The sequence below is a fragment of the Cajanus cajan genome, chromosome 2, assembly GCF_000230855.2.
Source record: "Cajanus cajan strain Asha chromosome 2, NIPB_CcT2T_4, whole genome shotgun sequence".
NCBI classification, from domain to species: Eukaryota; Viridiplantae; Streptophyta; class Magnoliopsida; order Fabales; family Fabaceae; genus Cajanus; species Cajanus cajan.
In genome coordinates this window covers 72,661,122-72,679,832 of record NC_138518.1, presented here as the reverse complement: position 1 = coordinate 72,679,832, position 18,711 = coordinate 72,661,122, and the positions used below count along the sequence as shown (strand labels likewise).

Sequence of the window (18,711 nt, the reverse complement as noted above, 5' to 3'; positions counted from 1 at the left end):
TTATTTTTCTTTCTTTTACTAAAAACCAATTCTATATTAACACTCCAAAGTGTGTGTGTGTTTTATTTATTTATTTATTTATTTATTTTTATCTCTTTTCCTCTAAGCTTATTTTCTGTCTTTTCCTTAAAACCTACACTTTTCTATTAAAAAAGTTTTTTTTGTAATTTTTTTATTTTTCTCTAAAATAACACATCTGAAATAGTTTTGCTGTTGATATTTATAAGATAATTTTTAATTAGATTTTATAAAATATGTATAATTGGTTTTACTTTTTAAGATTTATGTTTCTTAATTTTTAATGGTGGTTATATATGGAATTGACCTTTGACATTTTATTATAAATTAAAATTAGGTGAATGTTGATTAGTATTTTTTTATTAATATTATTGTGATGTATAATGACATTTTAAAAAATTATTTAATTACTTTTTATATTTTACTTTATTTTCAGTCAATTTAATTTATAATTTATATTTTTTTAAAATAAAATCATATCTTATAAATGCTTAAATAATGATACTTCTGAATATTTTAAAATTGTACAAGTATTTGTTAATATATATATATATATATAGAAGAGGGTTCAAACGACACCGGTGTAACTTTAACTAAGTGTTACACCGCTCAATAACTTTATATTAAATGTGAAGTTTGTAAATTCAACCGTTAGATTGAAAGTTCATATCTCTTAGATCATATATATCAAATTTTATATTAATCTAAGATGATTTGATACTTCATTCTCGTAAAACAAAATTGACGTAATATATACATTTTAAAATATACTAAAATATGAACACTTTGATTACCTTCAAGTTGTTGTTCAATTTTAACAAAATTTGACATATATGATCTAAGATATATGAACTTTCAATCTAACGGTTGGATTTACAAAATTCACATTTAATATAAAGTTATTGAGCGGTGTAACACTTAGTAAAAGTTACACCGGTGTCGTTTGAACCCTCCTCATATATATATATATATATATATATATGCAAATGTAATATGTGGTTGAATTTTAAGCACTTACGATATAAATTCTTACTACATAAAATTTATTAAATAAAATATTAAATAAATTGTGTTAGATCTTAAGAAGCACAAGTATCGAATTTCCAACAACTTTTGGTTATAATACAGCAGATTTGAGTGGTTAGTACAAGTTGGACTCTTTAGTACTCTTGTATTGATAATCCAATATTTTGGGATGTGAAAAAAAAACTTGCTAACTGATGGACCTATCAATTTTTTGGGCCACAATGGACCCAATTATTTTTCTGAATACTAAGAAAAGAAATGTGGAAAACTTTCTGTGGGCACTTTCCGTTTTTCTCCTCTTAATTAGACTACATTCAATGATTGTATATAAAAATTACGCTTAATAATTATGATATTTATCCATTAATGAGTTTGACTTTATATAGGATAATTATTCAAAAATAAATTTGTAGGTATTGCAACACCTAACCTTATTCACGTTCTTCTCTAAAATGTTTTTTAGTGATGTTAAATAATTATGTTTTCAGAGTTTTATAGTTAGAAGTTATACTATCTTTCAATATTTTACAATTAAGTCATATACTTTATTCTAATTAATAAATATTCGTTTTCATTTCCTTTTTAGAGTTTTACCCAAATTCCTCTTTTAAGGTAAGATCTTATCCTATAACATGTTTACTAACAAACAAGTTTTTTATTTAGAGGCAAATGTCATGGTTCATCATTTATTTCTCCAAAATGTTGTTGAAGACATTTGCTCTCCAGCGTCACTGCATAGTCCACCTATATAACACAAACTTGTGTTTCAATTTTTGACTTTTGTCACAAAAGTGACTTTACCCATGTTTTTTTAAGACATGATTATTTATTCAACTTGAGTGTCTTAATATCTCTTGCAATAATCTAATAATCTCCAATAATTACACCTGTACTCCTTCCGGTGTTGAATATATAAAAAAAAAAAGTCACCGTGATTATAAAAATTATTTTACATTATTTAATTGAACCGATTTTATTTAAACAAATATTTCTTTTTTCTAAACTAACTTTTATTGAAATTTTTTTTTGGTGCACTGGAAAATTAAAAGAAACTACAAACGAAGGAAGGAACGTCCTCTAGCATCATCACGTAGAGCTTCACATAACGAATGAGGAGGAGAGCCAAAGACAACAAAAGGCCTATCAAGAGACCCCCCCATCTTTGCCAAGATATTTGCACAAGCATTCCCCTGACGCAGAATATGAGAAAGTGCTACCCTCCAATCACGCCTTAGCAATTCACGTATCTGCTGAATAACCACCCCAAAGTTGTGAAATTTGGGAACATGTGCCATAGACACCAGCCTAAAGGCTTCCAAAGAATCTGTTTCACATTGCACCTCTCTAAAACCAGCATCCCACGCAAGCAACAATCCATGTTTCAATCCCAATAACTCGGCCAGCAGCACTGATGTGGTTTGATGCCGCCCAGAAAACCCCGTCTTCCAAGTCCCTTCGTGGTCCCGAATAACTCCTCCAAAGCCCACGCAGAGATCCCCACTCTTATAACTACCATCTACGTTGACTTTCACCATTGGGGGAGTTGGCTTACACCATGTGACTTCCTGCACCTCATGAGAATGCACTTGCTCGCCTGCGAAAGCATTGTTCCAATCACACAGTGTGGAGTTAATCTTATAACGGACCTGCTCCATATTCCACTCTTCTCCTCCTAACACGTCCATATTACGCCACCGCCATGTCCACCACATAACAGCCAAGAACTTGCTACATTGAGCGCTATTCACCCCCCTTTGAATCCAAGTTCTCACTTCATGATTGAAGAAGTTTATATTTGAGAAGCCAAACTGTAGCCAAAGCGCTTTACTGTACTTGCAGTCCCGCATGCAATGTAAAACCGATTCAGTATCCTCGCCACATCTAACACAAAGGGGGGATAGAGCCAAGCCACGGTTGAACCTGAACAAATTAGTAGGCACTGCCACATGAAGCATCAACCAAATTATGACTTTCACCTTCTCAGGGCACTTAATCTTCCAAATCCACAGCCACTCACCTTCAGCAGGCAAAGGACGGTTTTTGTTACACAACCACTTATAACCACTCGCTGCGGAGTATTCCCCATCCGTTCTAGCTGTCCAACTCCAAACATCTGGAACATTGCCAAAGCCCATTATATCAACCTGGTTTAGCATGTCCTTGATGTTATCTGGTACCAAGGTGTACAGGCTATTCCAATCCCACGACCCATCTTTCCACACGTCATTGATCTTCCTTTCAGTATCAGAAATATGCACATAAGGCACATGGTTACAAAGACGATCCATAGCGGACCATGAGTCAAACCAAAAGGACGAGTTACCATCTCCAAACCGAATCTTAAACCCATCCCTAATTTCATGTGTAGCCCGAACAATCCCTCTCATAATATTAGACATAGAGCCCGTGCTGGTTAAAGACAAAATACATCTCCCCCTTAGATACTTGTGCTCCAATATTTCCCGCCAAAGAGAAGGTTTACCAACAAGTAGCCCCCAAACAAGCTTCCCAAATAAAAAATCTTTGAAATTAAAATCTTAATTAAATGATGAACATTTTGGATATGAGTAAAATTAGTTGAATTTTATTTATATTTGAGATTAAGATGCATGTTTTTTTTATAATTTATTTACTTATGGTCGATATTGAGATAGTATATTATAATTTTAAAATGATGTAAAAATATTTTACATGAATTAAAATAAAAATTTATTCATTTGAAAAAAAAAATATTTATAAATTTTAAAAGGATGAAAAATAATATTTTTTGCATGAATTAAAATCAAAATTCATTAACTTTACAGAAACTAAAATCATATTTAAATATAAATTTTTAATAAAAAAGAAATATAAAAAATAATGGTAATTTGGCCTTTCAAATTTATCAAAAGCACCCTCTCTCATTGGTAAAAGAAAAAGGCATTTCGATTAGATACATGTTGCACTTCAAAATTTTAAAAATATTTTTGAGAATTTCCTAAATTTATTTCATGTCTCGAGTAGGATGGGTATTTAGTTCATTCAGTTAGGGAATAAACTATTCATGTCATTTATGTTGTTCATTAACAAAATTTGAATATGGGATTTTCTTAAAAGAAAATCGAAGCTCGTATTTAACAAAATCATGAAATATGAGCTGCAAAAATATAATTAAACTATTAATATTTTATTTGTGTTTATCGGCATTGAATGAAAACCACTAACTAGCAGATATTATGGTATATTGTTTTCTTCTTTTGAGAGTGTAAAGAGAAAGAGACACCAGTATTGGGTCCCTCACTCTCTCGAGCGATGCTTTGTGAAAGTAAAACGCTGAGTGTACTACTAATTTAGAGACATAAGTGTAAAATATACAAGTTCTCCATAAACTACAAACTCTGGATGACGATTTCTCACGAAAAAAAAACGTAAAACAACTTCTACCAAGTACCAAGTGCCATAGACGCAAGGGATACTATTGAAGCATTGAATGAACTGAAATTGAGGCAGGTTTACGTTAACAGCATCACATTTTTACATTCCTTTTATATCGCCAGCTGAGTTCACACCTCTTGCACTAATTCTTTTCGGTGAATGAAAAATGAAAAAAAAAAACAGTTACAATTAAGGCACTTAAAAGTGCTCTTTATGAAGTTCAGACAAATATTAACTAAGCTCCCCAAACAAGTCATGGAATTTTCTCTTTTCTCTGAACCCTTCATTCATCCTCATCTCCACCCTATTGTGGCCAAAATGACCCTTTTTGACACCATACTCTTCTATGTTAGTAGCACTAGCACCCCAGTCTATAGTAGCTCTTTGTGTGCTTCAAATTTAAGCATAAGTATATGCATGTTAATGATGTTTATGTGACATAATTTGATTGTTTAGGTGATACATTTTGTGGACAAGCTTGGGTTGTGGCATAGGCTTCCTGTGTTGTTGGGATTAGCATACTTGGGAATTAGGAGGCACTTGCATTACCGTTACAATCTGTTGCATGTTGAAGGAGTCAATGGCCACAAGTATGACACACAAGATTATGCATATAGGACACCGGATGGTATGTGCAACCACCCCACCGACCATTTGATCGGCAGCCAGGGGACTTCCTTTGGCCGGAACATGCAGCCGGCGACCTTAGATTATGGGGTAACCATGGATTGTTGGACTTGAGGATATTTATGATTTGTTCATGTTCTTGTTCTTATTAGTCCTTCCTTACATTCACCAGTTTTTTTCTCATGTTAATAAAGATAATTTGACTTGAATTTATGTTGTTGTCTGCAGTTACTGGACCCTCACCCTACTGTGGTAGCCTCAAAGCTCCTAGCAAGAAAGAATTTCAAAGACACAGGGAAGCAATTCAACATGATAGCTTGCTCATGGTTACAGTTCATGATTCATGACTGGATTGACCATTTAGAGGACACAGAACAGGTATTTAATCTACTTTGTTTATTGAAGGGTGTCCAAAAAGAAATTTAACCTTGGTTGTTTTTTGTACTTTGGATCTTAGCAAAGTTCATAAAGCTTATTTCTTACACAATTCTTGGAACAGGTGGAAATTAGAGCTCCTGATGGTTATTCAAGTGGATGTCCTTTACAGTCTTTCAAGTTTTTCAAGACTAAGAAGTTCAAAACAGGTTCTTCATGTATGAAGTTTGGCTTCCTAAACATTAGGACTCCTTGGTGGTAAGTAGGACCTTGGCACTTATATCTTCATTACTGATGAAGCATAAATTCATTAAACTTTGGAACACAAACACCCTCTAGATGATCCAACAGAGGGGAAGGAAGGACTTTCTGTTGATAGAAGAAATTATACAACAGAACATCCTCAGTTTAACGTATTGCTATGGTGTACAATTTCACTCATCGACGTTTTTTTCGTTATATACTTACTTTTGCTCTTGATTCCTCCAAGTTTTAAACACACATCACAAAGTAACTGATGGTAGAAGTTATTCAGAATTTTTTTGAGCTGGATTTTTTTTGTTCTTTTTGGGGAGTGGACTAGGGATGGAAGCGTCATATATGGGAATAATGAGAAGGGCATGAGAAGAGTGAGGACATTCAAAGATGGAAAGCTGAAAATCTCAGAAGATGGGCTTCTTGAGCATGATGAAAATGGTATTCCTATCTCAGGTGATGTTAGAAATTGCTGGGCTGGCTTTTCCCTTATGCAGGCCTTGTTTGTTAAGGAGCACAATGCTGTATGTGATATGCTAAAAGTAAGACAACTTCCTCCCATTTCTTGCATATCTTGTCTCCCTTTACTGGCTCGCATGAACTTTGCCTCCAAGGATAATGCATGAATTGTTCTTTGCTTGTAGGCGCACTATACTGATTTTGATGATGAGCAGCTATATAGATATGCAAAATTGGTGACTTCAGCAGTCACTGCAAAAATTCACACAATTGATTGGACTGTAGAACTCCTAAAGACTGATACTCTACTGGCAGGGATGAGGATCAATTGGTAAGTCTAAATAGATGCAATTTTGAAGGAGACAAGCTACTTCGATACAATAGCAGTTATCTATGCAACTGTAGGTGAAACTCTTTCGTTTTTTGTTTTTTTAACAGGTACGGATTTTTGGGGAAGAAATTTAAAGATTTATTTGGAAATATTTGTGGGCCCGTACTTAGTGGATTAGTTGGTCTCAGGGAGCCAAGAGATCATGGAGTTCCCTACACACTTACTGAAGAGTTTGTCAGTGTTTACAGAATGCATTCTCTGCTACCTGATGAAATTGTCCTTCGAGATATCAAGCCTTCAACAGGAGAATATAAATGTCCTCCAATGCTTGAAACGTATATCGTTATGCCTCTCACTGATTCTAGTTTTAAAGCTCAGATTTCAGACTTTATTGGGTACATTTAGATAAACAATTAAAATAAGCACTTATTCAATAAACTCTTATCAAATAAGAACTTATTCATGAGCTTGCCTAAACAAGTTAAAAAGAGCTTACATAGATTAAAAAGAACTTATTTTATTAAGCTTTTCCATGAAACTTATTTAAAAAAACTAAAAGGAGCTTATGAAAAAGTTATAAGTGTCTTTCGTATGCTCAAATGAAGTCTTCGAAACCCCCACTACAACCAATTTGCATGGCGGGAGTTACTTCCTTTTACCTGTAATCTCTTCCTACATTTTCACTTATTAGTTTCCTGCTTTGTGTATTAGTAAACATGAAAACCTTTTTCAGTGTTTAGTTTTGTGATGAAAAGGGCATTCAAGTTTAATTGCCAAAATACATTTCAGGGTGCCTATGAGGGAAATGTTGGGAAAAGAAGGGGAAAGAAGGCTATCAAACATAGGAATGGAGCAAATGCTAGTATCCATGGGTCATCAATCATGTGGTGCAATTGCTTTATGGAACTATCCAACATGCTTAAGGAACCTCATTGCCCATAATGTTGATGGAGAGGACAGACCTGATCCGGTTGATATGGCTACCATGGAAGGTAGTCTCCTTCACACTTGTTTTAATATTATTTTGGTTTACACTACAGGCATCCTCCACCGGAATCAATACTTTTGGAGTCGAGTAGGATTGTAGTGGGAAAACTTCTTTTAATATAGTATCCTTTCCAAGCATTCATATGAAATCTTATAACCAATTTGATCTAAAATATGATGAATCTTCTGTCAGTTTATAGAGATAGAGAAAGGGGTGTTGCGAGGTATAATGAATTCAGAAGAAACTTGTTGATGATCCCTATTAGCAAGTGGGAGGATTTAACAGATGATGAAGAGGTGATTGAAGCTCTTAAAGAGGTATATGAAGATGATGTTGAGAAGCTAGACTTGATAGTGGGTCTCCATGCAGAGAAGAAGATAAGAGGGTTTGCTATCAGTGAGACTGCTTTCTTTATTTTCCTAATGATGGCTTCAAGGTAAGTCCTGCGAAGCACTATATCGTATGCAACAAATATTTTCCAATCACAAAACATAACGAAAATTGATCATTGACTTCAAGTCTATTTATTTGGTATCTAATGTTTAGGAGGCTAGAAGCTGATCGTTTCTTCACAACGAATTTCAACTCTAAAACATACACAGACAAAGGGCTAGAATGGGTAAACAGAACAGAGAGTTTGAAGGATGTGATAGACAGACACTTTCCTGAAATGACTAAAAATTGGATGAGGTGCTCAAGTGCATTCAGTGTTTGGGATTCAATGCCAGATCCCACAAACTACATACCTCTATATTTGAGACTAGCCCCATAATAATGATGTGCCCTTGTGCAACCAAATCTCAACTTTTCCCTCATATTCTAGCCATTCAAGAATGGTTTATTCAACTATTTGTCTATTCCGATCCTATTGTCAATACATGTATAATTAATGTACTACTTCCCCCTTTTCACTATCTATACTATGTAAACTTTGTTACAATCAGCCCCATTCGCTGTTAACTGAAAACTATAATTATATATTTGGATCTCATACTATGTAGATTTTACTAATGGGTGAAATTTATCAGTAATATCTTGTAAAATATGTTAAATATGAAATACTCAAATGCAGACTATCGAAGCGTCATATAAGGAATTTAGTTTGCATGATTCTTGCCTCATTAACAATTTGTTTGGTTAAGGCCTTCATTGTTCAAGTAACAATTCAATAGTGTGTTACAATTTTTTATAATTGTATTTACTCTGTACTCTACATTTTTTAATTGTTTGCGGTAAAAAATAAAGAGAAAACATGTTATAACCATGACAGTATCCATAACAATATATATATAGAGAGAGAAAAAACTAATTTAGTTTTTTTCTTTTAATGTATCACTTTAGGATTTTTATAACTAAGACACGTTTGACTAAAGATTTATAAGTATAAATTGTCTAACGAAGGTGATATAACTAATTAAATCCATTTATTCTTTCTAGTTAAAATTTGAAATCAAATTTGACTTTTCTTGTATTTTATATATTTCTATGCAAATTTACACGGATGATAAGGTAGATCATCCATAATTTCACTAAAAATATTTAGAGAAATTAATAATTAACTCTACCCTTATATAGAATCATGCCTTACCATAATCTTTTATTTTATTTTTCTAAACAAAAATATAGGTATAAATCAAAATTATTCAATATACGAGTCAACAAATTCTAAATACGATGAAACTCAATCTAATAATACTGATTAAATTACATTTTTGGTACTTTTATTTTCATCAATTCGTAATTTTAATTCTTTATTTTAAAATAGAAACATTTAACCTCTATATTTTTAAAAATAAAATTTTGATCCTATTTTCAAACTAATACCTACTAATTGTTAAGTTTTAATGTTTAATCATATTTAAGTAATGAGACATTTAATAACATGATATTTAAAAATATAAACAAAATTATAAAATTATGTAAATAAAATATTTATTAATAAAATAAACATCAATAACCCATAAAAATAAATACAAACAAAGATTTTTTATATGTTATTTTTTAATTTTTATCTATATATCATGTTACATAAGTTGTGGTAGATTATCAAATAATATCAAAATTTAACGAATTGTAAATATCAAAATTCATCATAAAATCAAATTTTTATATTTTTAAAAATATAAAGACTAAATATCTCTGTTTTAAAATAAGAGAATCAAAATTATAAATAAATAAAAATAGAAAGATTCAAATGGTACTTTAGCCATAATACTAAATCCCAAAGCTAAAGAAAATCTCGAGATAAACTTCAAAATAATCCCAAATCAAACCCTAACTATTAACTAGACTAACAATCCAATTAACATCGCCAATTCAAATATATCATAAATTCCAAATGAAGGAATAATATTCCCATGTATTCATCCTATTTTTTAAATATTTTTAACCATCTACTTTTTTTCTTGAAAATTTTCAAGGCACCTACCTTTCCTATATAAATAATTTAATTCTGAAACGTATGTAGATCCAAAAAACAGAGATTTTGCAGCTGCTTTTTTTTTTTTAATCACATTGAATAAGTTAACAAACAACAAACATGCACAACTGCATTCCAACCACAAACAAACATTAGAATCAATCTGGCCTCGAACAGGGGTAGCCGATTGAGTATATCCTCTAAAGAGGTGAGTTGTGGGTGGGGAAAAATGGTTGTCTTTGTTCTCTAATCTATCAACACTTTTAACACAAAAACTCACACTATCCAAATTGATCCCCTGTAATGTACACAACAAGATCCTTTTGACAATTGGCACAACCATTAAAATTCTCTGGTATCATAAATTGGTACACTGGTACCATCATAGTCTAGACATCGAAACTCACAAAAAGCAGCTACTTATAAAAGGCAACACAAAAATGGCCCCAACTTTATACTGCCAATGTCAAGAGTGACCGCCAAACCAATGCTTGAAATTCGTAAGATTTTGATATGACCAATTTATGGTGATAAGCACGTCCTCGTCAGTCTTGATTTTTAGAAGACTTCTAAAGGATTAAATTTGAAATCCAACAAATATTTCCCACATTCACTTTTCTTCCAAATTGACCTTGATAGATCAAGCAGGGGTTATCCTCCAAACACGGATAAAAGCATCCTCGCCTGAGCTAACCAAACTATACTCATCAGTGAATGCTAATCCATAAACCCCGCCTAAATGAGCACCCTTTATGGTAACTCTACTAGATGCAGGCTGATCAATTTCATATATGATGACACACATGTCAAGTGATCCTGTAGCAATCCTACGGCTATCAGGGGACCACGCAAGGCAGTTTATCCTAGCAGTATGATACAACATGTTCTTAAGCTTCACCTGCAAAAAAAAAAGAAAACTGGGTCAAAATTGTCACACAAGCCATCACTATTTTTTTAATTTCAATCACATACACACATCCAAAAGCACATTAGAGAGAAATCATTAAACATAATACTTTGAGCTCATAGTTGTACTTACCTCTCGGGAGGCATGGTCCCACACTACAGCTTCTCTATTGACATCCCCTGATGCAAACATTGAAACATCTGGAGAATACCGTATGACACTAATAGCACCCCTATGTTTCTCAAGGACTGCCTCTTCTACAAGAGTATCACCAGAAATAGAATATATGTGCAATTTACCATCCTGTCCACCGATAATGGCTTCACTTCCATCAGGTGAGACAGCAGATGCGGACACAATAAACCCAAGATTAATGGTTGACACAATTTTGGTACCACGCAGCATGACAATTCCTGAATCAATTGAAACTAGAGCAAGTTCAGGAGAAAGAAGTGCAACACTTAAGTCCTTTGGTTGACTTCCTATATCAATGGCTTCAGCATCTCCACACTGATCCCCATGCAAAGAAACTCGCCATATCTGGTTGCACAGAGAGAAAGGAAGTGGAGGTATCAGAGTAAGAAACCAATACGTCTCCATGATATTCATATATTGCAGATGCCTTGAAATCTTCCCCCCCCCCCCCCCCCCCCCAAACACACACACCATTTGCCCATATCTTAGCATAAAAACATCACTGAAGATCTATGTCAAAATTAGCGTACGGCTTTCAAACAACAGGTATGAGAAATATAAAGCATAAACAATGACTTCCTAAATATCCTTAACATAAAAAAAAAAAAGGATACTGATCAGTATGCAAAATCAATCTTTCCTATTAATAGCAACACATAAATAAAATAAGATTACAAGAACATTAATTGGCAAACTACAGATCTCCCAATTAGTAAAGCAATTGTTAATGTTGCCATTTAGTGAGTTCAATTGAACACATAAGTAAAGTTGTCAAACTTGAGAGTCTATAATATAAATTCGTGGAGCTTCCATAGATTCAACTCATAATATCGTAATAATCTAAGAGTTAACTCAAGAGTTTGACCACCGTGCACTTAGGGAGAAATATGGTCCTTATATCATCATTGGTTCATAAGAAACAAATATACTGAGTAGAAAAAAGTGAAGTCGCAACAGCATTAGATGTAAGACTTAAATAGTAAATACTGTACTGATAAAGTAATGTATAATCGTAAATATTACATATTAAAAACTAAATCAAAAGATTTAGCTAAGTGCATTGTGGAGATTTCTATGAAACTGATAGAACACAAGGAACAAGAACTGATGTAAAAGTATTGTTCATTCAAGAGCAGCTGGGCCAAGACTCTTACAAAGGAACTAAAACAGAGCCTCAGGCTCATCAGAGAAAGCTATTCTCCATGATTATCCAAGCATGCCTCTCACACCTCTTCCTCCCTATATTTCAGCTACTTGGCCCTAACAAATTTGCTAAGTCAACATAACTAATCCTCCTCCCAATTCCCTTTTATTGCCTTCTGGAGTAAACTTTCCAGATTTTGGGCCCAAATCCAACAAAATGTCCAAGTCCTGCTCCTAATCCAGCCTCATACCAAAGTACCCGGTCAGAAAACTTTACTAGCAATATAATTCATATGGATAATGCCATATAAATAATAAGTTATTTATTTAATGCATTAAAAATTTATTAAATGCTAACAAGCATCCCTGATTTTTTTATCCAATGGAAGAGATGGAAATTGAGTACAACATAGTGTAACGAGTATTATTCTCATATTACCCAAAGAATTAAGCAAAACATTCACCTTATTATCGAATCCAGTTGTGACAATCTCTTCTTCTACCGCTGCTAAGCATTTGATTTGAGAACTTTCCTTCCTTTGTAGTTTCCCATTATATCCAATCCCTTGAATCCACTTAACTATTAAGCCATCATAACTGCTAGACAAGAGCACTCTAGGGTTACTTCTAAGAATAGTTAAGGAGGAAACATTTTTCATATGTCCAGAAAATGCTGTCGGGGCTTTATCAAGATCACTTGCTAAAAATATAGATATTGTCCCACCAAGAGAAACAGTCACAAGATAATCATTCAACCATAGGCACCCCACTAGCATGTCTTCAACTCCACCAGAGCCAGGACAAGTCAATGTTTTCTTCACCTTTCCGTTACTGTCATCAGATATGTCCCATACTTTTGCAGATTTGTCAGCAGATACAGTGAGCACCTGCAGACACCATCACAACTGTAGATCAGATTGTTATCACTCAAAATTTGCGTCAGTCTTACAGTAAAAAGGAGAAAAAATACTTGCACAAAAGGTACAAGCAAAAAAAGCAATTGAAAAAAAACTAACAATTCTGCAAAGTCAGCAGTTTGGTTAACTGCAAACTCAAAAAGTTAACTAGCGCAAGATTATGCAAACTATATATATAACATGCCTAACATATCTAGCAAGTATTAACAAGCAATTAATAGTATGAGAACATCAAGAAGTAATATTAAAAACATCTATTGCTTTTATAAATTCAAATATGGGTAAAAAATTTGATGTGTGTGTGTGTATATATATAATCCTTCTAAACAAGATAGAAAAAGTTCCCAAAAGATGAGATAACAAAATAAACTATAACAAAAAGATAAAACACATGCATGAAAGGCATCACTTCCAGAGTAACATCAGGGAAAAGTAAAACGTATGTCTGGCTACCAAAAGTAAAAGAAAAATAACTCTCCATTCATCACTTCATGTCTTTTACTTTACCGCATGTTTATTAGCTTATTGATAATATTAAAAAGAGAGAGGCAAGTCGGCAACTATTACAAAATGTTATACAATGATACAAAGAAACAAGTTTGAATGCTTGCAATATGTTGACTTAAAAAAGGCTTAAATTCACTTTTAGTCCTCATAGTTTCATGAATGTGCAATTTTGGTCTCTAAAAATTCTTTTATAACAAATTTGGTCTCCCTAGTTTTTAAAATTAAGCAATATGGGTCTGCCGTTAACATGTCATTCAAAATTAAGCAAAAAATGTTGATGAGTCTCTTTGAGTGATACTACTTGTAGTTAGTTAGGCATGTAGGAAAATAGTAGTATTAAAAAATAAAAATAAAATTGTTTTAATAGATTATAAATTTTAGTTGAAGTCAAAAAGAAACATAACATATTTGTAGTAAAAACAGAAGTCAACATGACTAAGTGTCACCCACAAATATGTTACCATTTTTTGTTTAATTCTGGATAACATGTCATTGCTGAATTTGAAACTAAGTGGACCAAATCTGCAATAAAATTTTATGAGGGGCCAAAATTACACATTTGCAAAATCATAGAAACCAAAAATGGATTTAAGTATATATATATTGAATTTCATTAAGAATTAGAGAGAAGAGAAAAGGAAACAGAGACGGGAAAATGGGTCAGTATTATAGATATCTCTTAGTTAAAAGATTGTTGGTTAAAGAAATAAGGCATGCTGCCTATAAATAAAAGGGGTGGTTAAGAGGAAGTAATCTAGTTATTTGTTGGAGAATTTGGGGAACTGCAGCCTTCTATGTTTGTAATCGGGGTTTATCCCTATTCCTTCTGAATAAGATACCAGGTTTGCATCACAGTACATCAGGGGATGAGGGTCTTTGCTGTAAATAATAAAAAAATACTCAGAAGTTAGCTCACCTGCTTTCCATCGGGACTCCAGCTAACAGCATAAATACTACCAGTATGCCCACCTTCAGAAGACAACTCACCAATCTTTTCTGCTGTCTTTCCATCGAATATGATACCCTTCTTGTCAGAACTTACACTTATAAATTTACTGCCATCTGGAGAATATCTCACACAATTGACAAAATTTGAATGATCCCTGTACATATCCAAATAAATGATCGAGCTTTCAGCAGTTATTCATCAAGAGTCAAGACTAGTTTAACAGGCAGAAAGAGGCAAAGATAAAACACAACAGTTTGGATACCACCTAAGCGTACATCCTACATGTTTTCATCATTTTGGAAAAAAGAAGGAATAGCACAGAGGCTAGGTTACTTTGAGAGTCAGAGGTGTATGAAAAGATCATTTTCTTTGTGGCTCTGATATGTAAAGTTTATTCTCTCATCACATATGTTCCTTACAAAGCATAAAACATAATATAAGAATACATACATACCTATGAGATAGCTTAAATCTGAAGGGAGGTCCCTCGTAAAAGTTGACAAGAAAATCCTCTCCACAAGTGACAACGCGAAAGGGCCTGGTGGGTTTATAGGCGCAACTCAAAACCCGCCTCGAGTGGCCATCGAATTCACCAACATTAGTCCCGGAATCCCACCTTCACGTTTAGAAAGAGATCGTAAAGTCAAACGAAGTCAAAGAGAAATAGATCGCAGATAGGAGTAAGGAGAACTGACATGAAAGCGCGGACGAAGGACTTCCCTTTGCCTTCGCCGCAGGCAACCATTCGGAGGCCGTCGGGGGACCACTGGAGGTCGTCGATGCGGCCGGAGAGGACTCGGAACTCCTTCTTCAAAACGAAGTCGTTGCGCGTGCCCCAGATCCTGACGGTGCCGGAGGCGTCCGCGGAGGCCACCCACTCGCCGTTGGGGGAGAAGCGGGCCACGGTGGCGGGGTAGGCGTGGTCGCCGTAGACGGAGACTTGGAGGGGGTTCTGGAGGCTCATGAGGACGACGGATCTGCCGTTGGTGTAGACGATGGAGTTGGACTTGGCGTCGCCGGAGATCAGAATCCCGCGGCCGCGCTCCGTCGAGGGCATGCAGGCGTACGTTTCTAACAGCTCCTGACTCATCTCGCTGATTCTTCTTCCTCGGAGGAATTTGTGATGTGCACCGAGACAGAGAGAGGCGTGTGAAGTGTGAAGTGTGAAATGTGAAGTGTGACTCTAAGTGCAGAGCACGATGCCGGAACCCACCTATTCAACTACACAACTCAGACAAACCACCACACTAGCTTATGTTAATAATTATAACAACTCAATATTCTTTTTTACTTTAATTTCACTTATTTTTTAAAATATTTTAATAAGTTTTGTAAAATTAAGGTTAAATTATATTAATTATTAAGATCAAGTTTTACTATATTTGAATTTTAATATTAGATATATAATAGATTATATTATGAGATGAATATTTATTTTGTATGTATTTATAATTATTATTTGATAGTAAATATTTCGTATCAATATTATGATTAATATATATATAATATTATTTTTTATTTGTTCAAATGTTAGTTTTTTATATTTAGATAAACTTTAATGATTATTTTGAATTTTGCAACATAATTTTAAACTAAAAAATTTACTCATTAAGGATGTGAAATTTATAACAATTAATTCATCCATATAAAAAAATTATAAAATGTGATTAATGTTGAAATCTAAATAAAAATTTTATAGATATAGTAAAAATTGTATTAAAAATATATTTCATAAACTAAAAAATAATATGAAATTAAATTTTTTAAAAAAATTTATTTTTAATGTGTATATGACATATTTGCCTTGAATTTTAATTGCATTCAATAAATTTTATATAAGTGAGTTTAATGTAACAAGTTTTAAGTAGAGATGACAAAAAAAAATTGTACATGTAGATTAAACTTTCTATGAATTTTAAATGAATAATTAAATAAGTATTTGATTAATAATGGAGGAAAGACAGATAGTAAAATATAATAATTATTGATATCTGCACGTTAAAAATATTAAAAATACTTTTAATTATATATGCAGTAATTTGGTTTAATTTATTTTCACAATAATAAATGTGTGTTACAATTATTTATTTTTAGTACAAATATATGTTACAAATTTTTTTTAATATAAGCATATGTTTTTAAATGATTTATTTTATTTTATTTCTTAATTTTTTTATTTAAAAATTTACATTTTAACAAATATTCACATATATCTATAAATACTCATATATACATATATATATATATATATATATATATAGGTGGGTTCAAATGACACCGGTGTAACTTTTATACTAAGTGTTACACCGTTCAATAACTTTATATTAAATGTGAATTTTGTAAATCCAACCGTTAGATGGAAAGTTCATATCTCTTAGATCATATATGTCAAATTTTGTTAAAATTGAACAACAACTTGAAGGTAATCAAAGTGTTCATATTTTAGTATATTTTGAAATGTATATATTACGTCAATTTTGTTTTATGAGAATGAAGTATTACAAAATTCACATTTAATATAAAATTATTGAGCGGTGTAATACTTAGTTAAAGTTATACCGGTGTCGTTTGAACCCTCCTCATATATATATATATATATATATATATATATATATATATATATATATATATATAACTCATTGATTGAAAGGAGACCATTATCTACCCTTGCTCAATCCTTTTATCATCCTTAGTTTGAAGTCTTAAATCAATTAAAAAAAATTAAAATGAATAAATTGACATAAATTTATAAGATAAAGATATCAAAATGAACATTTTATTTGATAAAAAGGTAGAAATGGATATAAAAAAAATAAGAGGTTAAAAGTATAATTTAACCTAAAATTAAATTATAAAATTAAATTATAGACCAATTGAGAACTTATAAATTGAAGGGAATTAATTTCCAACAAAATTGGTATGTACTCCTGCCAATATTATAATAAAAAAAATTATGTTTGTTGATTGTTAAATTTTAATATTATTTAGTGACATAATATTTAATGACAAAACATGTAAAGATAAAAATTAAAAAAAAAATAATTATATATATATATATATATATATATATATTTATATATATTTAACGAGCGATTATTATTAATTTCATTAATAAACTTTATTTGTATATATTTTTTCTAGTTATTTAATCTCTAAATTTTATATTACTAAATATCACATCACTTAAGTATGAAAATGTTAAAATTTAACAATTAATAAATATCTATATTTTAAAATAAATGAACCAAAATTTTAAATTAATGAAAATAGAAAGACTAAAAGTACAATTTAGTCGACTAACTAATAAATTACTTAATAAATATAAAATTATGTAAAATAATATATTATCAATTATTTGAGATTTTTTAAAATAAAAAAAAAAATAACTTATCTATAATATATAAATATAGAAAGAATAACTTTTGCAACAACTATTTTTGTTCAAAACTTCCATTCAACAAATTTAACTTTCCTCAACAGATTTTCATATACAAATTTTATAAAATAAAGTTAAAATTTAATCTGTATACATAAAAAGAACAATTTCTATAGTAACTATTTTGCTCCAATACATCCCTCGTTCATATACAAATTTTATAAAATTAAATTATGTTTATACTTTTTTATGTAATTATATAGATTTAAATATGTTTTTAATCTCTCAATTTTAGGGTAAATTTATTTTTGATCCCTCATATTTAACATTGTTATTTTTAATATGTAATTTTAAAAAAAAGTTATTTTAGTCTCTTAGATTATCAATAACATATTTAAAAGTGATAGATTAAGACAGTTAGCAGTTATGTAACAATAGTTGAATTTAATACAATATTTTTACTGATAAAATTTATCCAAAATTATTTGATAGATTCTTTAACAAAATTTAAGTATAAAGGTTAAAATAATATCTTTTTTTTTTTAATTACAGAGTCTAAAAATTCAGTTTTAAATTTGAAGAATTAAAAACAAAATTTTTTATATTTAAAAGATTAAAAACATATTTAAATTTAATTATATAATATAATAAAATATTAATATAAAAAATTATAAGGCATTAAAAACATTAATATAAGAAACTATAACGATATCATAAAATATTAATTTTATTAATTTTAAATTATTGTAGTTTAAAAAAACTAGAAATATTAAACATAATTATATAAAAATACTAATTATATAAA

At 31.4% G+C, this 18,711-nt stretch overlaps 2 protein-coding genes across 5 annotated transcripts; one reads left to right on the top strand and one right to left on the bottom strand.

Moving 5' to 3' along the window:
* Positions 1–4,373: 4,373 nt before the first annotated feature.
* Positions 4,374–8,484, top strand: LOC109799552 (alpha-dioxygenase 2). Of its 4 annotated transcripts, none has more exons than XM_083068963.1 (10): positions 4,374–4,529; positions 4,915–5,175; positions 5,314–5,463; positions 5,585–5,718; positions 6,044–6,257; positions 6,360–6,505; positions 6,613–6,900; positions 7,295–7,497; positions 7,686–7,929; positions 8,040–8,484. In XM_083068963.1, the coding sequence occupies exons 2-10, from the start codon at positions 5,089–5,091 to the stop codon at positions 8,263–8,265; spliced, it is 1,692 nt and encodes a 563-aa protein (XP_082925089.1). In that variant the 5' UTR covers positions 4,374–4,529; positions 4,915–5,088; the 3' UTR covers positions 8,266–8,484. The 4 variants fall into 4 exon arrangements, with proteins under 4 accessions (XP_082925089.1, XP_029127288.1, XP_029127287.1 ...); XM_029271455.2 differs by having other exon boundaries at positions 4,393–4,533; XM_029271454.2 differs by lacking the exon at positions 4,374–4,529 and adding an exon at positions 4,598–4,806.
* Positions 8,485–9,957: 1,473 nt separating this feature from the next.
* LOC109799490 (actin-interacting protein 1-2) lies at positions 9,958–15,773 on the bottom strand. The gene is made up of 6 exons (XM_020360061.3): positions 15,226–15,773; positions 14,985–15,146; positions 14,498–14,684; positions 12,622–13,044; positions 10,952–11,359; positions 9,958–10,810 (listed from the first exon to the last, which is right to left on the bottom strand). Exons 1-6 carry the CDS (start codon positions 15,618–15,620, stop codon positions 10,553–10,555), a joined length of 1,833 nt encoding a protein of 610 aa, XP_020215650.2. The 5' UTR covers positions 15,621–15,773; the 3' UTR covers positions 9,958–10,552.
* Between the last annotated feature and the right edge of the window lie 2,938 nt (positions 15,774–18,711).

Bases quoted from the DNA above. Each gene is read 5' to 3' on its own strand.
- LOC109799552 (XM_029271454.2), top strand. From the start codon at position 4,618: ATGAAAAATGAAAAAAAAAAACAGTTACAATTAAGGCACTTAAAAGTG. The intron at 6,258-6,359 runs GTAAGACAACTT...CTTTGCTTGTAG, and splicing joins CTGTATGTGATATGCTAAAA to GCGCACTATACTGATTTTGA. The intron at 7,930-8,039 runs GTAAGTCCTGCG...TCTAATGTTTAG, and splicing joins TTCCTAATGATGGCTTCAAG to GAGGCTAGAAGCTGATCGTT.
- LOC109799490 (XM_020360061.3), bottom strand. From the start codon at position 15,620: ATGAGTCAGGAGCTGTTAGAAACGTACGCCTGCATGCCCTCGACGGAG. The intron at 13,045-14,497 runs GTGAGCTAACTT...TGGTGTCTGCAG, and splicing joins GGAGTCCCGATGGAAAGCAG to GTGCTCACTGTATCTGCTGA. The intron at 10,811-10,951 runs GTAAGTACAACT...TTTTTTTTGCAG, and splicing joins GGGACCATGCCTCCCGAGAG to GTGAAGCTTAAGAACATGTT.